The 23,073-nt window shown below is 51.0% G+C and overlaps 2 protein-coding genes across 2 annotated transcripts in view; one reads left to right on the forward strand and one right to left on the reverse strand.

Moving 5' to 3' along the window:
• The window catches only part of LOC147647145 (uncharacterized), a 446,158-nt gene that overhangs the window by 22,118 nt on the left and 400,967 nt on the right, over nt 1-23,073 (forward strand). The window lies entirely within an intron of this gene.
• On the reverse strand, nt 1,725-21,547 carry LOC147647147 (uncharacterized). The gene is made up of 7 exons (XM_086872513.1): nt 21,456-21,547; nt 14,260-14,325; nt 13,375-13,630; nt 11,962-12,115; nt 8,579-8,636; nt 6,657-8,392; nt 1,725-2,294 (listed from the first exon to the last, which is right to left on the reverse strand). The coding sequence occupies exons 5-6, from the start codon at nt 8,622-8,624 to the stop codon at nt 7,386-7,388; spliced, it is 1,053 nt and encodes a 350-aa protein (XP_086728639.1). The 5' UTR covers nt 8,625-8,636; nt 11,962-12,115; nt 13,375-13,630; nt 14,260-14,325; nt 21,456-21,547; the 3' UTR covers nt 1,725-2,294; nt 6,657-7,385.

A 23,073-nucleotide genomic window follows, 5' to 3' on the forward strand; every position in this document is an offset into this window, starting at 1 on the left:
CACGATGGTGTTGGGGAGCTCAAACCATTCCAGCAGCTGCACCACACCGGGGAAGCCTGTGGACACCTTGTCCAGCAGCACTATCTCCAGGGGTGCGCTGGTGCCGTCGGGCTGCGGGAGGAGCACGGTGCCGTCAGTGGGGCTGAGGCCGTGCCAGGGCTCGGGAAGCCCTCAGCCAGCCCGGGATGCTCTGTGCCCTCCGCTGGCCCCACGCCCGCTCTCCCTGCAGGTGTCCTGGCGGCTCCCACCCTGCCGGGCCCCGGCTCATCCCCGCCCGGCACGGCCCGGCTTCTGCCGCTGGCCCCGCTCACTCACCAGCTCGCCCCAGTGCCGGACGCGGTTCCGTGGCACCTTTTTGATGGCCACCTGCAAGCCAAAGGGAACAGCGGATTCAGCTCACCGCCCACCGTGTCCAGCCCCATCCTCCTCCTCCGCTCCCTCCTCCTCCTCCGCCCGCCGCCGGCCCCTCTGCTCACCGGGAGTCCGTCCGAGAGCCGAGTGGCCGCAAAAACTCTGCCAAAGCCGCCGCGCCCCAGCAGTGACCCCACTCGGTAGCGCTGCTGCAGGGCCTGCTGCGCCTTCCCTGGGGAAGAGACGCGGCCGTCAGTGCTCGGCCCGGGGCCAGGAACGGCCCCCGAGCGCTCCCCGAGCTCCCCGGGCCGGGCACCCGCAGGCGTTCCCTCATTGGAACGCGACAGCGGCGGAGCTCGGGCCGGGGAAGCCGCAGCGGAGGCGGCGGCAGCGGCCGCACCGCCTGTGTCCTCCGCGGGCCCCGGGAGGAGCCGGGGCCGGGGCCGGGGCCGGGGCCGGGGCCGGGGCCGGGGTCGGGGCCGGGCCCGGGGTCGGGGTCGGGGTCGGGGTCGGGGTCGGGGTCGGGCCAGGCGGAGCCAAAGGGCGGCAATGCCGCCCCAGCCCCTGGCACTGATGCCCGCCCAGCAGCGCCAGCGCCAGCACAGCCAGAGCTGGGCGGAGGCGAGACCGCGGAGGGACGGCCGGGGATGGAGACGGGGACGGGGCCGGGGCCGGGGCCGGGGATGGGGCCGGGGCAGCCCCGCCCGGGGCCGGGGGCGGGCTGGGGGCATGGCCCGGGCGGGCACGGGGGAGGGAACCTGGAAAAGAAGGGGACACAGGAAAAGGGAGACGGGGAGAAGATGCGGGACAGTGGGAGAGGGAGAGGAGAGAGAGAGAATTGATAAATTTGCTGCTTTCGCTGCTTTCGCTGCTTTCGGTGCTGCCGTTGCTGCCGCCGCTGCCGCTGCAACTGAAGCACCGGGGCCGTTTGTCCCCGTGTCCGTTTGTCCGTTGCCCGCTCGGCCCCGCCCCGAGCCCCGCGCTCCCCGGGCAGCCCCTGAGCCTGGCCAAACACGGCAACTTTGCCCTGCTGAGCCAAGAGCCAGAGTCTGGACTCCTGCACAGGGGCACAGCAATGCCCTTGGCTGCTGCTGTGCCTTGTCCCTGCTGAGGCTCAGACACCGTCTGAGCACATTCCCTGAATGCGGAATTTGTACCTGAGCCAAGCACTGCACTTGTGTCTCCAGCATTGCTTTCCAAGGAAAACAGGGCAAGGCAAACTGGCTATAGCTCAGGGTATTTTACAGGGTCTAAAACTTGCCGAGTCTCAGATCTTAGAGGTGAGAGCCGTTTGGAATGAATGGGATGGAGAAACAGTGCAAGATGGAAAAGGGAAACATAGAAATAAATAGAGAAAAATAGAGAAAAACATATTGTTTGTTTCTTTGGATTTTATTTTCATTTCTTAAATAAGCTGTTTCCATTTTCCCAGAATCTTCTCCCCAGTCCCATCTGTTCTTTCCAAAAACCTGTCCTGGAGAACAAGGTGTAGCTCCTGTCACAAGATGTGCCCCCAGCTGCAGCTTCTCTTGGCTTCCCACACTGTGAGTGCAGCACAACTCTTGCAGCAAAGCAGGACAAATGTTTGAAGAACTTGACAACTTGTTCTTTCTTTTCCTTGTGGACAGGGGAGTTGTGCCATTGGTGAGGTTTTCATTGTTCCTCTTCTACCCAAAGAAAACATGATGGGCTACCAGGAATTGTTGGGGAATACAAGCCTGGCTGAATGTGGAGAAAGAATCTCCAGAGCCTGCAGCCAGCAGTGGAGAGCTCATCATTCCAACAGCCCCATGGACATCTGGAAAGTGACCTGGAACATGAAGATGGGCTGACAGAGGGAGTTTGTTTCTGTGTTCAGTTGAGATGATTCTACATCTCTTGCAGTGGGAGAAATCAAGAGCACAATCAGTTGATGATAAGCAGCAGAACATGATAAGCTGGACCTCTCAGTGGATGAGAGAAAGAATGTGAAAAGGAGAAATGCAGGGAATGACTTGGTGAACTTTGTGTGTAAGAAGGGTCATTTTTTCCTAATAATTCCCAATTCATTCCCTTTGCTTTTATCCTTTTAACAAGGCCAATTGCATCTCAGATTCCCCAGGAAATGAGAACCCTGAGCTTGTGGAGCTGCCTGAAAGGTGCCCTGTTCCTTTTTCTTCTGCTGCTCAGAAGAAACAATGAAGCGAGTTGGGAAGTTCTGGTTTTTCTTTCTCCTGGTGGATTTTTTCATTTTATTTGCCACTGCAGAGGCAATTTCTGTGATGGCCTCTGTCAGTTGATTCTATTTCAGCAGCAGCAGTAGCAACAGGGCTGTGTTTGAGCACTGCAAATGTGACCTGTGTGGCTTTAATTCCCCTCGACTTAGTGCTCAGGGACTTGGGAGCATTTTGATCTCTACTGATCATGATGCCTGAAACAAAAATCCTGAGTTCCCTGTGACAAAAGCACAGTGGGTAGCACTGATTGAAAGAGGCAATTGCAGCTGTACTGCTAAAATTCAAGTGGCAAGCAGAAGAGGGGCAAGAGCAGCCGGGATCTACAACTGCCTAGACAAATGTAGATTAAATAATTTTGTGGGACTTTTCTGGAATTTGGTGGGATGATTCAGGAATTTTGTGGGATTTTTCTGGAATTTAGTGGAAATTTGAGGATATTTTGTGGGATGTTTCTGGAATTTGTTGGGGGTTTAAGAAGATTGAGGGATTTTTTTAAAATTTTTTGCAATTTCATGGGATTTTTTTTGAGTTTTATGGGATTTTGCAAAAGTTTAAAAATTTTGTGGGATAATTCTGGAATCTTGAGGGATTTTGAGGAGACTTGAAGAATTTTGAGGTATTTTCTTCGATTTTGTGGTAATTTGTTTAGATTTTGTGGGATATTTCTGGAATTTGGTGGGGTTTTTGAGAACATTTAGGGAATTGTATGGAATTTTTCTGCAATATCGTGGGATTTTTCTTGATTTTTGAGGGATTTTGTGGAGAGTGGAAGAATTATGAGGGATTCTTCTTAGCTTCTTTGGAATTTTGTGGAGATTTGGTGGGATGTTTCTGGAATTTGGTATGGTTTCGGAAAGATTTAGGGAATTTTGTGACATTTTTTTCTGGAATCCTGAGGAATTTTGAGGAGACTTGAAGAATTTTGTGGGATTTGTCTGAAATTTTGTGGAATTTTGTGGTGATTTGGTGGGATGTTGTCGTTCCGATTGGGAACGGCTAGAAAGAACGACAATGGACTCTCAAGGGAGTCACCACACGAGAATTCCTTAGTTTATTGCTTCAGCTCTGTCTTATAGACAGATACGTTGAAAGTACAGAAAAGAAACTCTTATTGGTTAACAAAGTATTACATCACTATCATTGGTCAGGGGCACTCTGCCCCCCTGACTCTCTCCTGCAAGGAGAAACAACAAGCTGCAAAACAACACCTGCAAGGCTGTTTAGTATCTCTGAGAATTGTTTTAATTCCTTCTCATGAATTTCTCAGGCTAGCTTTCAGTCAGGCCTGAGAGCTATGTGGCCTGTAATAACTACAGGCACTCTGGTTCAGATTTAGCATCCATAGGATGTTTCTGGTATTTTGTGGGATTTTTTTGTACTGTTGTGGAATTTTCTGGTATTTTGTGGGATTTTGAAGAGACATGAAGGATTTGGAGGTATTTTCTTTGATTGTGTGGAAATTTGTGGGGATTTTGTGGGATGTTTCTGGCATTTTGTCAGATTTTTCTTGAATTTTGTAGGATATTGGGGTGATTTTGTGGGAGTTTTGTGGAAATTTGAGGGATTTTGAGGAGACATGAGCAATTGTGAGGTATTTTTTTAGATTTTGTGGAAATTTGTGGGGGTTTTGTGGGATGTTTCTGGAATTTGGTGGGGTTTTGAGAACATTTAGGGAATTATGTGGGATTTTTCTGGCATTTTGTGGGATTTTTCTTAGATATTGGAGAATATTTAGGTGATTTTGTGGGATTTTTTTAGAATCTTGAGGGATTTTGAAGAGACTTGAAGAACTGTGAGGGATTTTTCTGAAATTTTGTGGACATATGTGGGGATTTTGTGGGATGTTTCTGGAATTTGGTGGGGTTTTGAGAAACTAAATGAATTTTGTGAGATATTTCTGGCATTTTGTGGGATTTTTCTTAGATTTTGTAGGATATTGGGGTGGTTTTGTGGGAGTTTTTTGGAATTTAAGGAATTTTGAGGAGACATGAACAATTTGAGGTATTTTTTTAGATTTTGTGGAAATTTGTGGGGATTTTGTGGGATGTTTCTGGAATTTGGTAGGTTTGTAAGAAGATTTCTGCAATTTTTTTGAAGTTTTTTCTGGAAACTTGGTGTGATTTTGAGGAGACTTGAAGAATGGTTAGGGATTTTCTTAGATTTTGTGGAATTTTGTGGAGATTTGGTAGGATGTTTCTAGAATTTTGTGGGATTTTTTTGTACTGTTGTTGAATTTTCTGGTATTTTGTGGGATTTTGAGGATACATGAAGGATTTTGAGGAATTTTCTTAGATTTTGTGGAAATGTGTGGGAATTTTGTGGGATATTTCTGGAATTTGGTAGGGTTTTGGGAAGATGTAGGGTATTTTTTGAGATTTTTGATGGAAATTTGAGGGATTTTGAGGAGACTTGAAGAATTCGGTGGGATTTTTCTTAGATTTTGTGGAATTTTTTGTTGATATGGTGGGATGTTTCTGGAATTTGCTGGGGTTTTGAGAACATTTAATGAATTTTGTGGGATTTTTCTTGAATTTTGTAGTATATTGAGGAGATTTTTTGGGAGTTTTGTGGAATTTTGAGGGATTTTGTGGAGACTTGAAGAATTATGAGGGATTTTCTTAGCTTCTTTGGAATTTTGTTGAGATTTGGTGGGATATTTCCGGAATTTAGTTGGGTTTTGGGAAGATTTAGGGAATTTTGTGAGATTTTTTTCTGGAATCTTGAGGGATTTTTTGGAGACTTGACAAATATTGTGGGATTATTCTTAGATTTTTTCGAAATTTGTGGAGATTTTGTGGGGTTTTTCTGGAATTTGGTAGTGTTTTGAGAATATTTCTGCAATTTGGTGGGATTTTCTTCCCGAATTTTATAGGATTTTGTGGAGACTTGAAAAATTTTGACGGATTTTTCTTGATTTTGTGGAATTTTGTAGAGATCTGGTGGGATGTTTCTGGAATATGGTAGGGTTTTGAGAAGATTTAGGGAATTTTGTGGGATGTTTATGGAATTTTGAGGGATTTTTGTGGAATTTTGTGGGATTTTGAGGAAACGTGTAGGAGTCTAGAAATTCAGGGACATTTCTCTGTCTATTCAATTATTTAAAGAATATATGAATCATATATAATATTGACAGAAAGTCTTCCAAATATCCCTGAGCAAGCCAGAGTTTGTAAGAAATATAATAGAAATTAGAAAAATGTTTCTTTTAACACTGAGGTGAAAATATAGATTTTTAGAGGGTTTCACACGTGGAGTAAAGATGAAAGTAAAAAGGTGTAGTTTTTAATCCTTCTTCTTCTTCCTTCTTCTCCATGCTTCTGCAGTTTTTAGAAGCACAAAGAATGATTGGTTTAGAGTTAGTCGCACTTTTAATTACATGAGTAGATCTAGAAAACCTGTTTGTTGAGATATAATAACAATACACGTGTCTGTAGTTAATAGGGTAAAAATTGGTATAAAGGTGAAAAGACCGCGTGGTTCGGGGCCATTTTGTATCATTAGAACGAGATGAGCCAGGCTGTGGTGATTTAAGCTTGTGCAGCTTGTCTGGACAGACCTGCCAGGTTTTTGTAAGGATCCTTCAATAAACACCAGAAACCAGAATCTAATGAGCCCGGGAGTTTTCTTCGAATGTTAAGGACTGAGATAAGTGGGACTCCCCATGAGGGAGGATCCCAGAGGAATTCAGCCCAAAGGAGGCTGAGAGACTAGAGAAAAGTTATATCCACAGGGAATTCAGCACAAAGGAAGCTGAGAGACTAGAGAAAAGTTATATCCACAAAAAATTCAGCCCAAAAGAAGCAAAAAGAGAAAAGTTACACCAATCCCCATCCCACCCATCCTGCCCCACCCAATGCCCATCTCACCCCTCCTGATCTGCATCCCACTTCACCCAATCCCCTTCCAACCCCATTCCACCTGATGCCTTCAGAAGGCTGACCTAGAACAGAGGCTGCACAGAGTTAAGAATAAAGTTTCTTAAAAGGCCTTAAATGATACACCTTGGGCAGTACAAGAGCCTGGCCAGAGCTACACCCAGGACTGACCAAAAATGGTCACAAAAATGGACAACTCATCACGAGGTCTCACATTTTTAGAAGTTTAGGTCCATCTGGATATTTGGGCTCATTGTGCAGTGACAGCTTCAGATGATGAAGTCCCATCCTTCTTGTTTTCTCTCTTCAGTCCACCCTTCTTCATGCTTTTGGGCCTGAAACTTGTAACAATTGTCCTTGGTATCAAGCTAGAAAAGGAATTGTTTTGTCTACCTACTCTGTGAAGAGAGCTCACTAACACTTAACAGGAAGTTCAAAACTACAAACCTAGGCAGTGCAGAATATGAAAAATATGAAAGCTAAAACTTAAGACATCACACCCTGAGGGGCTGTGGAATTGAATAATTTTGGAGAGGGACTGAGTAGAATTCAGTGGCATTGAGTGGTTTTGAGGTGACAGATCAAACCCTCTCGTCTCTTTGAGTGCCAAGAAATGGAGACAACTCCACCAAATAAGCCACAACCCCCAAATACCCCAAGTATCTCCCAGATTCCCTTGAAGCACTAGTAAAATGTGAGGTTTTAGATGCCTTTGATGAATTTGTTGATTTTTACCACTATTTCTCTGTTTTAAATAGATGAAGATAAATCCAAAGATAATTGAAACCAAAATAAAATGATCATCACCCCAGTGTGTTCCCAACACAGATCACTGGGAACGTGGGTCATCAGAGCTCTGCCCAACATGGGTCCTCTGATGGGAGATGGAGCTGGAGCAGCACACGAAGCTCTTCTTGCACTTGGGGCACTCACAGGGCTTCCCTTACCGGTGCCTCCATTGGTGTTTGGTCAAGTGAGAGCTCTGGGTGAAGCTCTTCCCACACTGGGGACACTCGTAGGGCCTCTCCCCGGTGTGGATGCGCCGGTGCCTGAGGAGGTTGGAGTTGTACTTGAAGCCCTTCCTGCAGTCGGGGCAGCGGAAGGGCCTCTCATCTGTGTGAATTCGCTGGTGCTGGAGGAGATGGGAGCTGGTCTGAAACCTCTTCCCACACTGGAGACACTCATAGGGCCTCTCCCCAGTGTGGATCACCTGGTGGATGGTCAGTTGGAACCTCCGGCTGAAGGTCATCCCACACTCCCCACACTCATAGGGCCGTTCCCCAGTGTGGGTCCTCTGGTGGATGGTCAGGCTGTAGCTGTGGCTGAAGCTCTTCCCACATTCCCCACACTCATAGGGCCTCTCCCCAGTGTGGATGCGCCGGTGGGTGATGAGGTGGGAGTTGTGCTTGAAGCCCTCCCCACAGTCAGGGCAGCGGAAGGGCCTCTCATCCGTGTGAATCCGCTGGTGCCTGAGGAGATTGGAGCTGCTCTGAAACCTCTTCCCACACTCAGGACACTCGTAGGGCCTCTCCCCAGTGTGGATGCGCTGGTGGATGATGAGTTGAGAGTTGCAGCTGAAGCCCTTCCCACATTCCCCACACTCATAGGCCCATTCCCCAGTGTGGATCATCTGGAGACAGATCAGGCTGTTGCTGTGGCTGAAGCTCTTCCCACACTCCAAGCACTTGTAGGGCTTCTCCCCATCCTGAAGCTGCTCATGGACCACCAGCTCAGAGCCCTGGCTGGATCTCTGGCCGCCTTCCCGGCACAGGGTGGGTCTTTCCTCCTCAGAGCACCCTGGGATGGGTTTGGAGCCCCTCCTCCTGTGGGATCTCTGGGGATTTTCCTCACCGCTGGATTCCTGCACTGTGGTACCGCTGAAAACGGCCTCTTCCATGAGGTTCTGCTGTGGGGATTTGTCCTCCCTGGTCTCCATCCTCAGCTCCTTGTCTGGAGGAGGAAGGACAAGGAGAGGATGGGATTTGCCTCCGTGCCAGAGGGAAGGGGAAGGAGATCCCCCCAGTGCGTCCCCGGCAGGACGGCGTCGGCAGCGGGGTTGTCCTGCAGCCGGGGGCCAGGCTGGGCTGGGAGATGGAGCAGGAGAGAGGGGGAAAGGGGCACTGACTTCCTCCTCACCTGCCTGGGTGTCCTGGGGCATCTTCCTCACAGCTGCCTCCTCCATCCAGCCAAAAGTCTGGGAATGAGAAATCCATGTTTGGGGAGAAATACAATTCATGTGCACATTGGAATAGGGGGTTCCTCCTGCCCAAGTCCATCTCTAGAAATCACAAGCCTTCCATAAAAACCTCCCAAACACCAAGATTCAGCCCTGAAATTGCCTCCCAGGAGTTCCCCATCTCTAGTCTCTCCTGTTTGGGGTTCAAGGGTTCCCCCCTGTCCCAGCTGCTGGGAGTCAAGCTTGTACTGGGGACAACCTGTCTGCTCAGTCCCTGCCCTCCTCAGGCTGCTGGGAGTGCCAGGAATCTGAAAAGTTCCCCCTGTTTCCATCTCCCCACTTAAGGATGGTGAGACCCCCCAATGTCCCCCCAAGTAGGATTTTCCGCTCAGCTTTGGAGTTCCACATTCTCCAAACATCCCTGCCCACAAAATAAACCCAACCCAGGGAACCCCCCCAGGATATCCGGGCAAAGCTCTCACTCCCCTATCACCTGTGGGATGGTGGGTGATGATCCCACAGAAGGGGGCTATGAATTCAGGGAGTGCTCGACCTTGTGGTTCCTTCTCCTTTCCCTGATCCTCCTTTGTCCCTCCTCTTCCTCCCTCTCCTCCCCTTCCATCCTTCCTCCTCCTCTTCCTCCCTAACCCCACCTCCTTCTCCTACTTCCATCCCTTCTCACTCTCCTTCTTCATCCCTCCTCTTCCATCCCTCCTCCTCCTCCCCCAGGAGCAGTGACACCCTCGGTGCCCCGTTCCCAAACCCCTCACAGCCCACGGCAGGAGCGGGGATGGAGCCGGGACAGGTCGGGATGGGCAGCGCGGGGCTCTCCGCTGCTCCCACCCGCTGGGGACGGGGGGAACCCGGCCCGGGGAAAAGGAGAGGGAAACTGGGAAAATTGGGGGCTGCAGATCCAACCTGGGGCTGGCTGGGGACCCTGGCTGGGGACTGCCAGCCCTTGGGGCTCCTCTGGGGAGATGTGGGACCGGGGAACACAGAGAGGGCTGGGGGATCCCAGGAGTGGCAGCACTGGCAGGGACTGGTTTGGACTGGGGTAACTGGAACCTTACTGGGGTAACTGGGAATCCTTGGGAATGAGCACAAGCACGATGAGGGCAGCTGGGATATACTGGGAGTGACTGTGACCATACTGGGAACAGCTGGAACCACACTGGGAGAAACTGGGAGTGAGTGGGACCGTGCTGAGATGGACTGGGACTATTCCAGGGACAACTGGGATCACACTGGTAGGAACTGGGAAGAATTACAACTATTCTGGGATCACACTCAACTGGGATCATACTGGGATCATACTGGGAACAGCTGGGTCCCTGCTGGCTGAGACTGGGATCCCACTGAGGGTGACTGGAATCATACTGGGATTGACTGGGAGTGGCTGGGAACAACTGGGATCATGCTGAGAGCAACTGGGAGGAGCTGGGAATGACTGGGAGCGTGCTGGGGCTGACTGGGATATACTGGGAGAGACAGGGAGTCCCAGGGATCACACTGGAGGCTACTGGGGTCACACTGGCACTGCCAGGGAGCAACTGGGGGCCACTGGCCTCATACTGGGAGTGACTGGGATCAGACTGGGAGTGTGAAGGAAACTGGAAAATTGGGGAAAAAAATGGGAAAAAAAGCAGGATCAATAAAAGGAAAATAGAAGGGAAAAATCAGGGGAAAAAAAGAGAAAAAACCAGGATGAAATAAAAAAAAAAAAAAGGGAAAAATCAGGAAAAATTTGGGAAAAAAAGAGAAAAGTCAAGGAATAAATGGGAAAAATTGAGGAAAAAATCAGGAAAAGAAAGTGGAAAAAATCTTAAAAAAAATCAGGAAAAATGGGGAAAAAAATCTGGACAAAATAGGAAAAGAAGAAAAAATCAGGAAGAATTGGAAAAAAACCTGAGAAAATCAGGAGAAAAACTGGGAAAGAACTTGGGAAAACCAGGAAAAGAAAGAGGCATAAAATCTAAAAATAGTAGAAAAATAATGGGAAAAAAATTGGGAAAAAATCAGGGAAAACTCAGGGAAATTTGAGAAGAAATTGGGAAAAAGCTAGAAAAAAAATGGGAAAGGAAGATAGAAAAATAAGGAAAAAATAGGAAAGGAATGGGAAAAAAAAAAGTGAAAAAATGGGAAAAATCAGAGAAACATCCGGAAAAGAAAGCCAAAAAGACCCTGGGAAAAATCAGGAGAAATCAAGAAAAAATTCGGAAAAAAATTTGAAAAATCAAGGAAAAAAAAAAATGTTTGAGAAAGCTTGCAAAAAAATCAGAAAAAAAATGTGAAAAAAAAAAGAAAGATCAGGGGAAAATCAGGGAAAAAACCAGGAAAAGGATTAAAAAATCTGTAAAAAATCAGAAAAAAATAATGAAAATTTTCAGGAAGAAAATGGGGAAAGCCAGAAAAAATTGGGAAAGGAGAAGGGATAAATCAGGAAAAAAAATTGGAAAAAAATTGGGAAAAAATGGGTAAAATCAAGAAAAGAGAGAAAAAAGAAACCTGGGAAAAAACCAGGAAAAATCAGTAAAAAAAATTAGGAAATACAGGGAAAAATCAGGGAAAAATGGGGGGAAATCAGGAAAAGAAATGGTGGAAAAAATTGGGAAAAATCAGAGAAAAAAAAAATCAAGGGAAAAATGAGGAAAAAAACCTGGGGGACAAAACCTGGGAAAATGTTAAAAAAATTGGGAAAAAGCCAGGAAATATTTAGGAAATGAACAAGCATAATTTAGGAAAAATTTGGAAAAAATGGGGAAATATTGGGACAGATCAGAGGGAAAAATCAGGAAAAAAAAATGTGAAAAATGAGAGAAAAATCAGGAAAAGAAAAAGGGAATAAAACCTGAAAAAAATCAGAAAAAAATTGAAAAAATTGGGGGAAAATCAGGGAAAAAATTGGGAAAAATCAGGGGAAAATTTGTGAAAAAACAGAAAAATCAGGGAAAAATTTGAGAAAAAGTTGGGGAAAAGATAAAAAAATTTGGGAAGAGAGAAAAATCAGGGGAAAATCAGGAAAATTTGATAAAAAACTGGAAAAAAATGGGAAAAATTGGGAGAAAAAGGAGGGAAAAAATCAGAAAAAAAGCAAGGGAAAATTAGGAAAAAACTAGGAAAAAACAAAAAAATGGATGAAAAAAAGAGTGAAAAAATTGGAAAAAATATTGGGAAAAAAACTGGAAAAATCTGGGACAAAACGAGGAAAAGAAAGAGGAAAATAATCTGGAAGAATCAGGATAAAATGGGGATAAAAAATGGGAAAAAAATGGGAAAAATCAGGAAAAAAACAGGATTAAATCCCCCTATCCCATTTTTCCATGGAATTTTAGGAATTGCCTACCTGGGAGATCGTAGAAGAATTTCCAGACCTGAGAATCCAGGGACTGGGGAAAGGTGGAATTGCGGATGAGCTGCGCAAGGTTTTTTGGAAGACTGATGGCTTGGTCCTCTTCCAGCTTCCAGAACATTGGGATGAATCCCACACCTCCTTCTGGCTGGAAATCATGGAAAAATCATGGGAAAGCTGTGATTTAAATTCATGAAATTTTGCCACCAAAGCACCCTTTTTTCCCACCAAAATTTCTATTTTTTTTACCCCAAATATCAATTTTTGGGATAATTAAATGGGGAAGATAGGGGGAAATGGGGAAAAATAGGATAAAAATGGAGGAAGAATGGGGAAAAGTTAGGGAAAACTACAAAAATATAGGGGAAAAGTGAGAAAAATGTCAGGAAAAATGTAGGAAAATGGGGAGAAATGGAGCCAAAATGGGGGGAAAAAATGGGAAAAAATGGGATAAAAATAGGGAAAATTTTGGGATAATGGGATGGAAATGGAGAAAAAATTGGGAAAAATGGGAGAAAGGAATGGAAGAAAATTGGGATAAAATTGTGGAAAAGTAAGATAAAACCAGGATAAAAATGGGAGAGGGGGGAAATGGGGAAAACTGGGACAAAAATAGGAAAAAAAAGGTAAAGATGAGGCAAAAATGGGGGAAAATTGGAAGAAATCGGGGAAAATAGGAGTAAAAATGGGGAAAAAACTGGGAGAAAATGGAGCAAAAATAGCATAAAATGGGGAAATAATAGATTAAAAATGGAAAAAATGGGAAAAATAGGAAAACATGGGGGACGATTTGAGTCAAAATGGAGGAAAAATAGGGAAAAAAATGGGAAAAAATGAGGACAAATGAGATAAAAAAGGGGAAAATTGAGAGGAAAAGAAAAAAACTGGGGAAAAAATTGGGGAAAAATAAGAAATAGGATTAAAATAGGGGAAAATTATATGAAAATGGGATAAAAACTAGAAAAAATAGAGCAAAAATGGGAAAGAAATGGGATAAAAATGGGGAAAAATTGGATAAAAATGTGGAAAAATGGGATAAAATGGAGACAAATTGTACTCTAATAGGGAATGACTGGGAGTGATTTGGCTTATCGTGGGGCTCACAGGAAACTGGAGCCACACGGGGTGAGCAACTGGGCAATGCTGGGAGCAGCCACTGCCGGCACCGGGAGCCCCGAACCCCTTTCCCGGCCATGCCGGACCCGCATCCCCCCGGCCCCTTTGCCGGGGCTCTGCCGCCACCGCCACCGGGACCCCCCAAAAACACCTCCCGGGGACCCCCGGGGTGCCCCCGAGGGGCATCTGCGGCTCGGCTCTGGAGCCCTGCCATCCCCAAACATCCCCCCCAAAAACCCCAAAGCCAGGGAGCCCCGGGGTATTTGGGGCGAGCTCCCCCTCCCCGGGCACCTGCGGGATGGGGGGCGATGGTCCCGAAGGAGCTGCAGATGCAGAGAGCGGGGAGCGCAGGTGGAGCCTCCTCTGCCTGCTCCAGCTCTTCCTCCTCCTGCTCCTCCTCTTCCTCCTGCTCTGTCCCTCCTCTTCCTCCTCCTCTGTCCCTCCTCTGTCCCTGGGCGTGGTTCGGAGCCCTCGGGTGAGCGGGGCCGGGCCGGGACACGATGGGAAAGGGCTGGGTCCCCCCCAAACCGAGCTGGGGGCAGCGGAGCTTTGGGGGAACAATGGGAACGGGGCGGGACAGGGGAACAGGGGGAGGTGGGAGCACTGAGGGTCCCCCAGTTCACCCCAGGAGCCCCAAGCCCCGTCCCAGCCCCCCCAGTTCCCCCCGCAGCCCCGGCTGAGGGGGGCTCAGCCCAGGAGCCGCCGTCGTTCGGGGCTCCCCCGAGTGCAGGAACGGGAGAGTTCCCGGCTCGGGGAGGCCCCAGCACAGGAGGGGATCTTGTCCCTCTTCCAGGGCCCTTCAGGGTCTTCAGGCCCCTCTCAAGAGGAGTTTTTCTCTTTTTCAAGTTCTTTTGGGGGGGATCCCACCACTACAGGGGTGTTTTTTCCTCCCCATTTTAGGGTGTTTGTGCGGCCGCAGCCCCACAAGCCCCTTTTGAGGGGGGATCATGACGGCTTTAAGTGACATTTTTAGGGGTGTCCCCACCCCAAGCCCCTGTAGGGGATGTTTTGTCCCCCAGGGTGGATTTTGGGGGTTCTCTCTACCATGGCCGCTTTAAGGGCCCCCGGTGTTGTCGGGTCCCACTGTAACTCCTCTTAAAAGGGCAACACCGCTCCCGTTGGTTCCGGCAGTGGAGCCCGGGAGGGGTTGGGGGTCCCGGGAGGGGTTGGGGGTACCTGGGTGATGCCGATGAAGGTGTCCATGGGGATCCCGTGCTCGGTATAAACCTTCATGAGGGGTTCCTGGGGGTTTTCAGAAGTTCTGGGTGTTTTTGGGGCCATGGTGGTTTTTGGGGGGTTCCCAAGGGGGTTTACAGGGGTCCTGATGGGGGAATTTGGGTGATCCCGGGGGTGGAATTGGGGGTCCCAAGGCTGTTTTGGGGAACCTGCTGGTGATGGAGATGGGGAGCACATGCCAGGTATGAACCTTCTCAATGTCTGTATGGGGTTTTGCGGTTTTGGGGAGTTTTTGGAGCATCCAGGGATGTGTTTGGGATCAGGGGAGGTTGGGGTGTCCCGGGGTGTTTGGGGGTTCTCGGCAGGTTTGGGGGTACCTGGGCAATGCGGGTGGCAGTGCTGGGGACCCCGGGCCGGGTTTGAACCTTCTCACTGCGCACGGGCAGCGTCAGCGTGTTCAGGGAGATCCTGGGGGGCCCGGGGGGTCACCCCAAATCCCAGGGACCCCAAATACTGAGGGACCCCCCAAACTGCCCTCACCGCTGGATCTGCTACAGGCAGGGGGGCACCAGCACTCGGCCCCCACCCTCCACCATCACAGGGGGGCTGTGGAAGAAATCTGGGGGTGCACGGACAGGTCGGGTGGGACCCCCAAAGTCCTGGGGGAGGGGACACGGGGGGACTCCCAGGAATTCCCATTATGGGCGAAAGAAGAGGGACCAGGAAGAGTTTGGGGGGGCTGGGTGGGTCATGGGGGGGCCCCCAGGAGTCTTGTGGGGGCTGGGGAGGGCAAAAAACAGGGTGACCCCCAGGATGGGTTTGGGGGGGAACCGGATTGGAGCTCCCATGGCAGTGGGATGGGGAGATCTGCCCATGGAATTCCATGGGAATGACATGGCAGTGAGATCCGTCTACAGAATTCCCATGGGAATTGGACAGCAGTGGGATCCATCCGTGGAGGTCTCACGGGAATGGGATGTCTGAGATCCATCCATGGACTTTCCATGCGAATTCCCACGGTCACAAATTTTGCCCTCCCAAATCCCACATTCCAATTCCCATATTCCCATGGGAATTTTGCCCTCCCCACCTTTACACTGCAGCACCTCCCGCCCATATCTGACATATTTCCGGAGACATTCCCTGCAGCTGTGAGCCAGGGAATTTGTTAATCCCTCAGCCTGGATCTCAGGGATCCCCATGGCAGTGCCACAGTTGCCATCGCAGCCCCACAGATCCCCCAGCCCCGGCTCCCCCCGCTCAGCCCCGCTCTGGCTGTGCCGCTGCTGCAGCATCTGCAGCTCCCCGCTGGCCCCGTGCCGGTGCCGCTCCTTGTGCCGGCCCTGGGTATCCCAAGATCCCAGCCCTGGCTATCCCAATATCCCAGCCCTGGCTATCCCAATATCCCAGCCCTGGCTATCCCAACATCCCAGCCCTGGCTATCCCAACATCCCAGCCCTGGCTATCCCAAGATCCCAGCCCTGGCTATCCCAAGATCCCAGCCCCGGCTATCCCAAGATCCCAGCCCCGGCTATCCCAAGATCCCAGCCCAGGCTATCCCAAGATCCCAGCCCTGGCTATCCCAATATCCCAGCCCTGGCTATCCCAATATCCCAGCCCTGGCTATCCCAAGATCCCGGCTCGGCTCCGCCCGGCCCCGCTCGCTGCGGCGGCGCTGGAAGGGGATCCCAGCCAGGGACCCCATGGACATGGACTGCGGGAAGCCCGGGCCGGGCTCCGACAGCGCCGCGTGCAGGGAACGCAGGGAGAGGAGAACTGGGGGGACATTTGGAGATTTGGGATTGGGGGGGTCACGGCTGAAGGAAAGGGGGAACGGGGAGAGCCGGGAAGGGCATTTGGGGATGCCAGGAGTGACAAGAGGGGAGGCTAGGGCTGGCTAGATGTGGCATGGCTGGAGTTCAGGGCTTTCCTGTACCCAGGAAAGGGAGCTCCAAGGGTCCCCGCTATCCCCATTGCCAGGACAGGGCAGGGAAAGCCGGGATGGCTGGGAATAGGGGTCGCGGGTGTCCTGAGTGCTGAGGAAAGGAGGGGCTGGCTGCTGGGAGAGGCAGGAATAGGGGTCCGGGGGGTAAATGGGTCAAGGAGAAGTGGGCTCTGGGGGCTGCGGGAGGCGGGATGGCCGGGAAAGGGGTGCAGGCGTTCCTGGTGCCGGATAAGGGGGTGCAGGGTGGGACCCACGGCCGGGAATGGGGGTTCGGTGGGATGGCGGCGGCCAGGAATGGGGGTTTAGGGGCCCCTCGGCGCTCCGGAATGGGCAATCAAAGAGTCCCGGTGCCAGGGGTCCCCCTCACCTCTCGCCGCCCCCCGGGAGCGCCCCCGGCTCCAGCGCTGGAGCCATCGCGCTGCTCCGCTGCGGCCCCGCCCACAGCCCCGGCCCCGCCCCCAGAGCCGCCTCCGGCCCCGCCATTGGCGCCGCTCTTTGCTGCCCGCCAGTGGCAGCCCGAGGCTGCAGTGACGTCACCGGTCGCCGGGCAGATCCCGGCGGCGCAGGGCGGCTAAGGCGGAAGCGAAAGTGCCCGAGGGAGCGCGGGGGGAGGGGACGCGGCAATTCCAGGGAATTCCCCTGGATCCCCTCCCGGGATCCCCCGGGACCCTCCTCGGCCGCGCACTGCGGGACCCCCGGGACAAACTGGGCTGAACTCCCGGGCCCTGCGCCCAAACTCTGCCTGGAACCCGCCGGCTTCGGCCCAAAGCGGGGGAAGCCCCGGCATCCGCGGATCCCATTTTTCCTGCGGCTGCGGCTCCCCAGCCCCGGCGGAGCAGGAGCGGGCGCTGGGAGCCCGAGCCCCGATTCCCAATCTCCTTCTCTCTCTCTCTCTGCTGCTCTCTCCCTCTCCTTTGGGTGATCAGAAATGCCAGAGCGGCTGGAGAGCCCCGTGCCCAGCTCGGCTTTCCCTGGAAAGGGAGGCCTGGGGGTGCGGTGCCCCGGGATGGCCGGGAATGGGGCTCCGGGGGTCCCCGGGCTGACGGAACCGGGGGATCCAGGGGCTGCCAGGGGAGGATCCCCGGGAAAGGGGGTGCAGGGCGCTGTTGGTGCAGGAGAAGGGGCTGCAGGGGGTCCCGGAGCTGGGGAAGGAGATGCGGGGGGGTCCCAGGGCCCAGGAATGGGGATCCAAGGGGGTCCCAGGGGGGCTCCCCAAAGCCCCTCCCAGGGCACAGCAGGAGCTGGGTCAGGAGCTCTGGCAGAGACAAAAGGGGGTGAGCCCGGCATGGGGGGGACATGGGGGAGTCACAGGCGCTCCCGGGGGGGACACGACCCCCGGGGACCCCTCCTCACCTTCTCCCACGTACCCCAACAGAGCCCCTAAATGGATGAGCAGAGCTCGGTGACTGCAGTATGAAACTTGTTCAGTGGCACAGGAGGATTTAGAATTGAGGACAGGGGAAGGGTTTAACCCAGCCTCCTGTTTGAACAGCCTGGAGAGGGGGCTGGGGAGAAACCCATGCCTGCATTGAATTGAGAGAGATCCAAACCCGGGCTGGGAGAGATTTGAGACACACCCACCTTTGGACTTTGCTGTCCACAACACCCTGTCACATAAAGGTAAAACCTTACAAAAGAAAGGACTTGTAAAATTGTGGTTTAGGACTTGTTACGTGGGCTTAGTGTAGCTAGCAGCTGGCCTGATAAGTTCCCAGGCAAAAACATCTTGAGAATGAAAAGTTTGTTAACATAACAAACTATTCTTGGGGAGAAAAACAAGTGCACCTGAAGTAACAAGGGATCTGTCCCATGGGAATCAGTAGAAAAAGTATGAAAACATTGTTAGAGAGAAAAGTTTGGATTGACGTGTACACTCACCATTACCAACCAGTGAACTGAGTTCCCAACCAACTGGAATTAAGCACGGTGCCTTCTGATAACCATGTAAATATAAGCTGTGTGCAATAAAGCTTTGGCAATGGTGGAAGAAGAAACAGGTGTCATTGTCCATCTCTACTGCGACACACCCAAGCAGGACATCGGGTCCTGCCGAAGCAGTGGAAAGAAGCAGCTCTGGTGGCCAAGTGGCACGGCCCATTCCAAGTGTCCCTGAGCACAGAAACAGCCCCAGCACAGCTGAACACGGGGGGACCCCTCAGCCTCGGCTCAAGGGCTCTGCAGCCCCGCAGATTTGGATTTCCCGGCTGCAGCAGGAGGATGGGAGCCGCCCCTGAGCCTGCACTGAAGGCAAGGCAGCAGCAGCCAGGGCTCCCCAGCGGGGGAAGCCCCTGGGGCTGCCCACAGATCCTCTGCTGAAATCCTCGGCCTGGGCACCCTCCTTTGGCATCTCCAGCCCCTGCGGGACAATCCTGGCTGGCACTGCTGGAGCTTCAGGGCTTTCTGTGCCTGCCCTCGCCACAGCTGCTGGGGAAGGCACCGTGAGAATTCCACTCTGGCTCTCAATTACACTCACACTCTGGGCTGGCTGGGATTAGAGTATTGGAAAATATACCGAGTGTAAAATTATTTTTTATTTCATTTCTCCAGTCAGGCTTGGTTTGCATTTGCCTTGGGAAAAGGAATTTTAAAGGGTTTTTCTTTTAAGGGATGTTCCACCTCTCAGCAGAGATGAACTTAACATCTCAACAGACTGGGAACAGCCCAAAAGATTCCCACAAAGACAACGACCATCAACAAAACATCAAGGCCCAGCAGCAAACATCAACCAACATCTACCCCAGACACTGCCCTGGCACAGCTGGAGACACCTGGTCTGGAAAAGGCTGAGCGGGAAATCCAGGAGTGCAGACCTAATTCACATCAGAGGCACAGAAATCCGGGTGCAACAGGAAACCAAACACTAAGAACTCTACAACTTGGAAACAATGAACACTAAACCAATGGATTTCTATGGGTTCAGACTGAATAAAGTTTAGGAAAGATCTAGTAAAACTCACATGTCATGGAATGATTTTCTCTGCACATGCAGACTATGTGTGGTTGAAATGATTCTGTTCAGAATCAAGTCATGCTTTATTTCTCTAATGACACTGTTGGAGAGTTTTTGCTTTTCACAGTTTCAGTGAATGGATTACACCCTTAGAAGAATTTTTCGTAATAATTCTACTTTTCTATTGTCAGTTCTGTTTGGGACAGGGGTGTGAGAATCAGTTTTTAGTCAGAGGAGAAGAAAACACTTGATTTCTTTATAGTTTTTGTTATTATGATTGTGCGTGGCTCGTAGCGATGGCAACGTTATGGTATGGGTTTTTCCATGTTCACCTTTAAGCTGCATTTTGAAAAGTAGAAGAGTTTGAAAGGCGGTCCTTTAAAATGTAAAGAGTTAATAAAAAATTGTTAAAAAAAAAAAAAAAAAAAAAAAAAAGCAGATGGGGGAGGGAGCCCTCCATGTGAGTCATCCCATGGCTGCCCTGGAAGAGAAGCTTCATTCCAGGCAGCCAGCAGAGGAGCTTTAGAAATGCAAATTAACACCCCTGGGGCAAAGCCTGGACAATGTACCAGGGTGTTCCTGCCTGGGGGAGGAATTGGCCTGAATTCCTCTGCCCCTCACCCCAAGCTCTGCCTGCTGGCACAGATGGAATTTGCACAGCTGAAGGCAGAGCCCATGGTGAGGATATCTGACTGCAGCAGAAATTGGTTAAGCTAAAAAGGAAAACAGCTAATTGAGAATGTTGTGAAAACTTCACTATAAAAAATGGGGGGAAGTCATCCCAGTCCCCACCTTAACTTGTGCTCTCAATTTCTATGTTATCTAGGGTGAATTAGAGCACTGGGGTTTTTTTGCTCCAAGTTAAGGGAAATCCGTTGGGAATCCAAGTATGTGCTGAATTAATTAGAGAAAAGCCAAAAATTGATGCAACCCTGGCTGGAGGGAGCACCCAAAAATGGGGAAAAGATGAACAGCCACCAGAACAAATCCTGCAACACCATGGACCAGGCCATGGGAACCCTAATGAATTCATATCAGGAGCCAGAGAACTAATTTATCATTTCCATGGTATAATTAGATTACATGATGTCCTCAAAATAATACCCAACCAGACAGCTCCAGTTCCTGACTTTCTTCACAATCAATCCACCCAGATGAGGAACACAACATTTCACCATGGGATGGGGTCGGATTATCTTTTAGCAGAAAAAGGAGGCAGAGTTTGTGGAAAGTTAAATTACTCAAACTGCTGCTGGCAAATAGATCACAAAGGAAAAGTGGTGAAACAGATAACAAAGGATATAAGAAAAGAGCTCATGTACTGGTCCAAACGTGGAAAGGATGGGAATGGGCAACATTTCTGTGGTTCCCTGGCAGACCATGGGTTAAAGGAATGCAGTTTCTCCTCTTATGTGCTACAGCAACTCTCATCTTTTCACCATGCACACACCTTGCTGAGTGCAGCTCATTCAGCAGCTGAGCAAGGGGATGCAGGGGGCAGCCAGGCCTCCTGAGCCACAAACGGCTACAAAAGGACAGCGAATGAGGGCACTGAGAGCAATCCCAAAATCAAAGAACACCCAGGAAGAAAAAACAGAGTCAATGAGTGAATCTGCTTGCAGATAGGGCCACGGACTTGCACATACGGAAACAATGTGAGAAGGCATCAGTTTCAGAAAATGTTACCAATTGACAAGGACCGCTGCTCTGACAAAGTCCCGCTAAATTCCTGAACTTCCAGAAGAACAAAGACTTAACAGAGCCATCAATATCGGATGTTCTACAAAAGTGGGGGGTACATATTAACCGGGACATGCAGGAGGCAGATGGGGAAGTCTGAACCTTCCAAGCACCTCCGCCAGTGGGGAAAGGGACAGGGACACGCGGCCGGGAAAATCAGGACAAAAACGAGGCCGCGTCCTCCAGCAGCTGGAGAGAGCGCACGGCAAATGCCCCACGGCCTCTCCCTTTGGGCAGCAATAAAGTCACTCTCACACCGCTCCTCGGGCTCCTTTGGCCACACAAACCTCTGGCGCCGGGAATTTTCCCGCCCAGCCCCGGGCACAGCGCAGCCACCTCCGGGCTACCGACACGAACCGGGACGAGCCAGCGCTGCTCCGGCACCGGCTCCTGCCGAGGCCCCAGCGGGAAGGAGACCGCGGGCAGCCGCTCCCGCGGCGCCCTCACGCCAGGGCCAACACGGGCCGGCCACGGCACAAGCCACCCGCCACAGCCCCCTGCCGCCCCCTCCCGGGCCCGCAGCGAGCCCCGAGCCCCCGCAGAACCGAGCGCGGCTCCCACCTGCGATGGCTGGGGCCGCCTCCGAGCTCCGCCGCCGCCTCACCGGGCTCCGGCCGCTGCCGCCGCTACCGGGCCCGAACAGACGCTCCGGCAATGGCGGCTCTCCTGCCCCACGGCCGCCCTTGGGGGCGACAGCGGGGCCGGGCTTGTCCCCGCTCTGCCCAATCAGCGCGCGCCAGAGCCACGAGTGACGGCAGAAGCAGCCAATCGCAGCCAGTGGCGGGCTCTGCACATGGCACAGCCCCGCCCCGCGCTCTCAGGGCCCCCCGGGCTGTGTGAGGGGAAGGGCGGAGATGAGGAACAGGCCTGGAACGGGCCCGGCCCGAGCCGCCATTGAGCTCCCAACACAAACAAAGTTCTGCGCAGCTCCCAGCCCGCCTTTCCCTGCCCTGGGTGTTCGGTGGCTCCGGCTCAGCGGGAAGCCCTGGAGCCTCACTTCTCCCACCTCTAATTAGGTGCCTCAGTGCATCGCTCGGATTTCTCCCAAAAAGGGAAAACTGCCCCAAATCCCTGTGGATGAGTGGGGGAGGAGAGAGATTTCTGGCAAAAAATTCCAAAAACTCAGTGAAGGATTGTGAGAAGTAAATTAATAGCCCTAAAACCAGCTTCCCCCCACCCCTCCCTCCTCCCAGCTGTGCCTCCTCCCCCGGCACTGCAGGTGCGGTGAATTAAAGGGCCAGGAGACCTTCTGCTCCCATTAACAAGCCTTTATTAGAGACAACTGGGCCTAGAGGTGGGGGCTCGGCATGCACGCCGCCGCTGCTCCCTGTGGTCGATGTGGAGGAGGAGGATCACGCAGGCCTGTCATCATCCACTGTCAGCAGGACCGGAGCCTCTATCCTCGCCAGGATCACCCAGAGACTCTGTCTTAGGCTCAAAGGTCTAGGGGTGTCTTCCCTCTCAAGTCCTGCCCAGGTCATGGCAACCAGCTTGCTGGACTGGGATTGGCACACCCAGTCTCCCCAGGTCCCCGCTGCCTCCACAGTGGGGTCCTCCAGATGTTCCCTGAGCATGGCTCGTTGTCCAGGGCTGTCTTTGCTCCCAGGTGGTAATATGATTTTAATATGCACCATTGTGTAAGTCTTTATGGGAAATGGGGAAGTTTATCCTGGGTAGCAGCGGCTAAATTACCCGATGGGTTGGGAGGGGGTAAGGGATGGGGATACAAATGCAAGGATAAAACAAGTACAAACTTCTTGACAGTGGGCCCTTTTAGGGCTTGCAACACCAAGAAGAAATAAAACAAATATGAACTCCTTAACAGTGAACCTTTTTGGGACTTACAACACCAAAACCCCTTATCCAGGGACCCAAACTGGGATTGAAACATGAACATATAATTTGAACATTGGGATTTTTATTTATAACAATATCTCCCCTCTTTTAATTTGACCAGGCATCAGCCTGTGTCAATTTGTTGTTTCAGGCTCCTGGTAGTGAAACTTCTTTATTCTTTGGTATTGGTCATATACCCTTTTTGCTGCTTTCCGCTCTGAACTTTCTAACATTAGGATCTCAGTTTTTCCCTTCTCTTGGGTTATTTCTAACGAGTTGTAGATCGTGCTGCTAGACTGTATTACTGAGGTAATTGTTCTGATCATAGATGGGATGACGCAGG

The sequence above is a fragment of the Cyanistes caeruleus genome, unplaced genomic scaffold (assembly GCF_971803275.1).
Source record: "Cyanistes caeruleus unplaced genomic scaffold, bCyaCae1.hap1.1 HAP1_SCAFFOLD_65, whole genome shotgun sequence".
Taxonomy (NCBI): Eukaryota; Metazoa; Chordata; class Aves; order Passeriformes; family Paridae; genus Cyanistes; species Cyanistes caeruleus.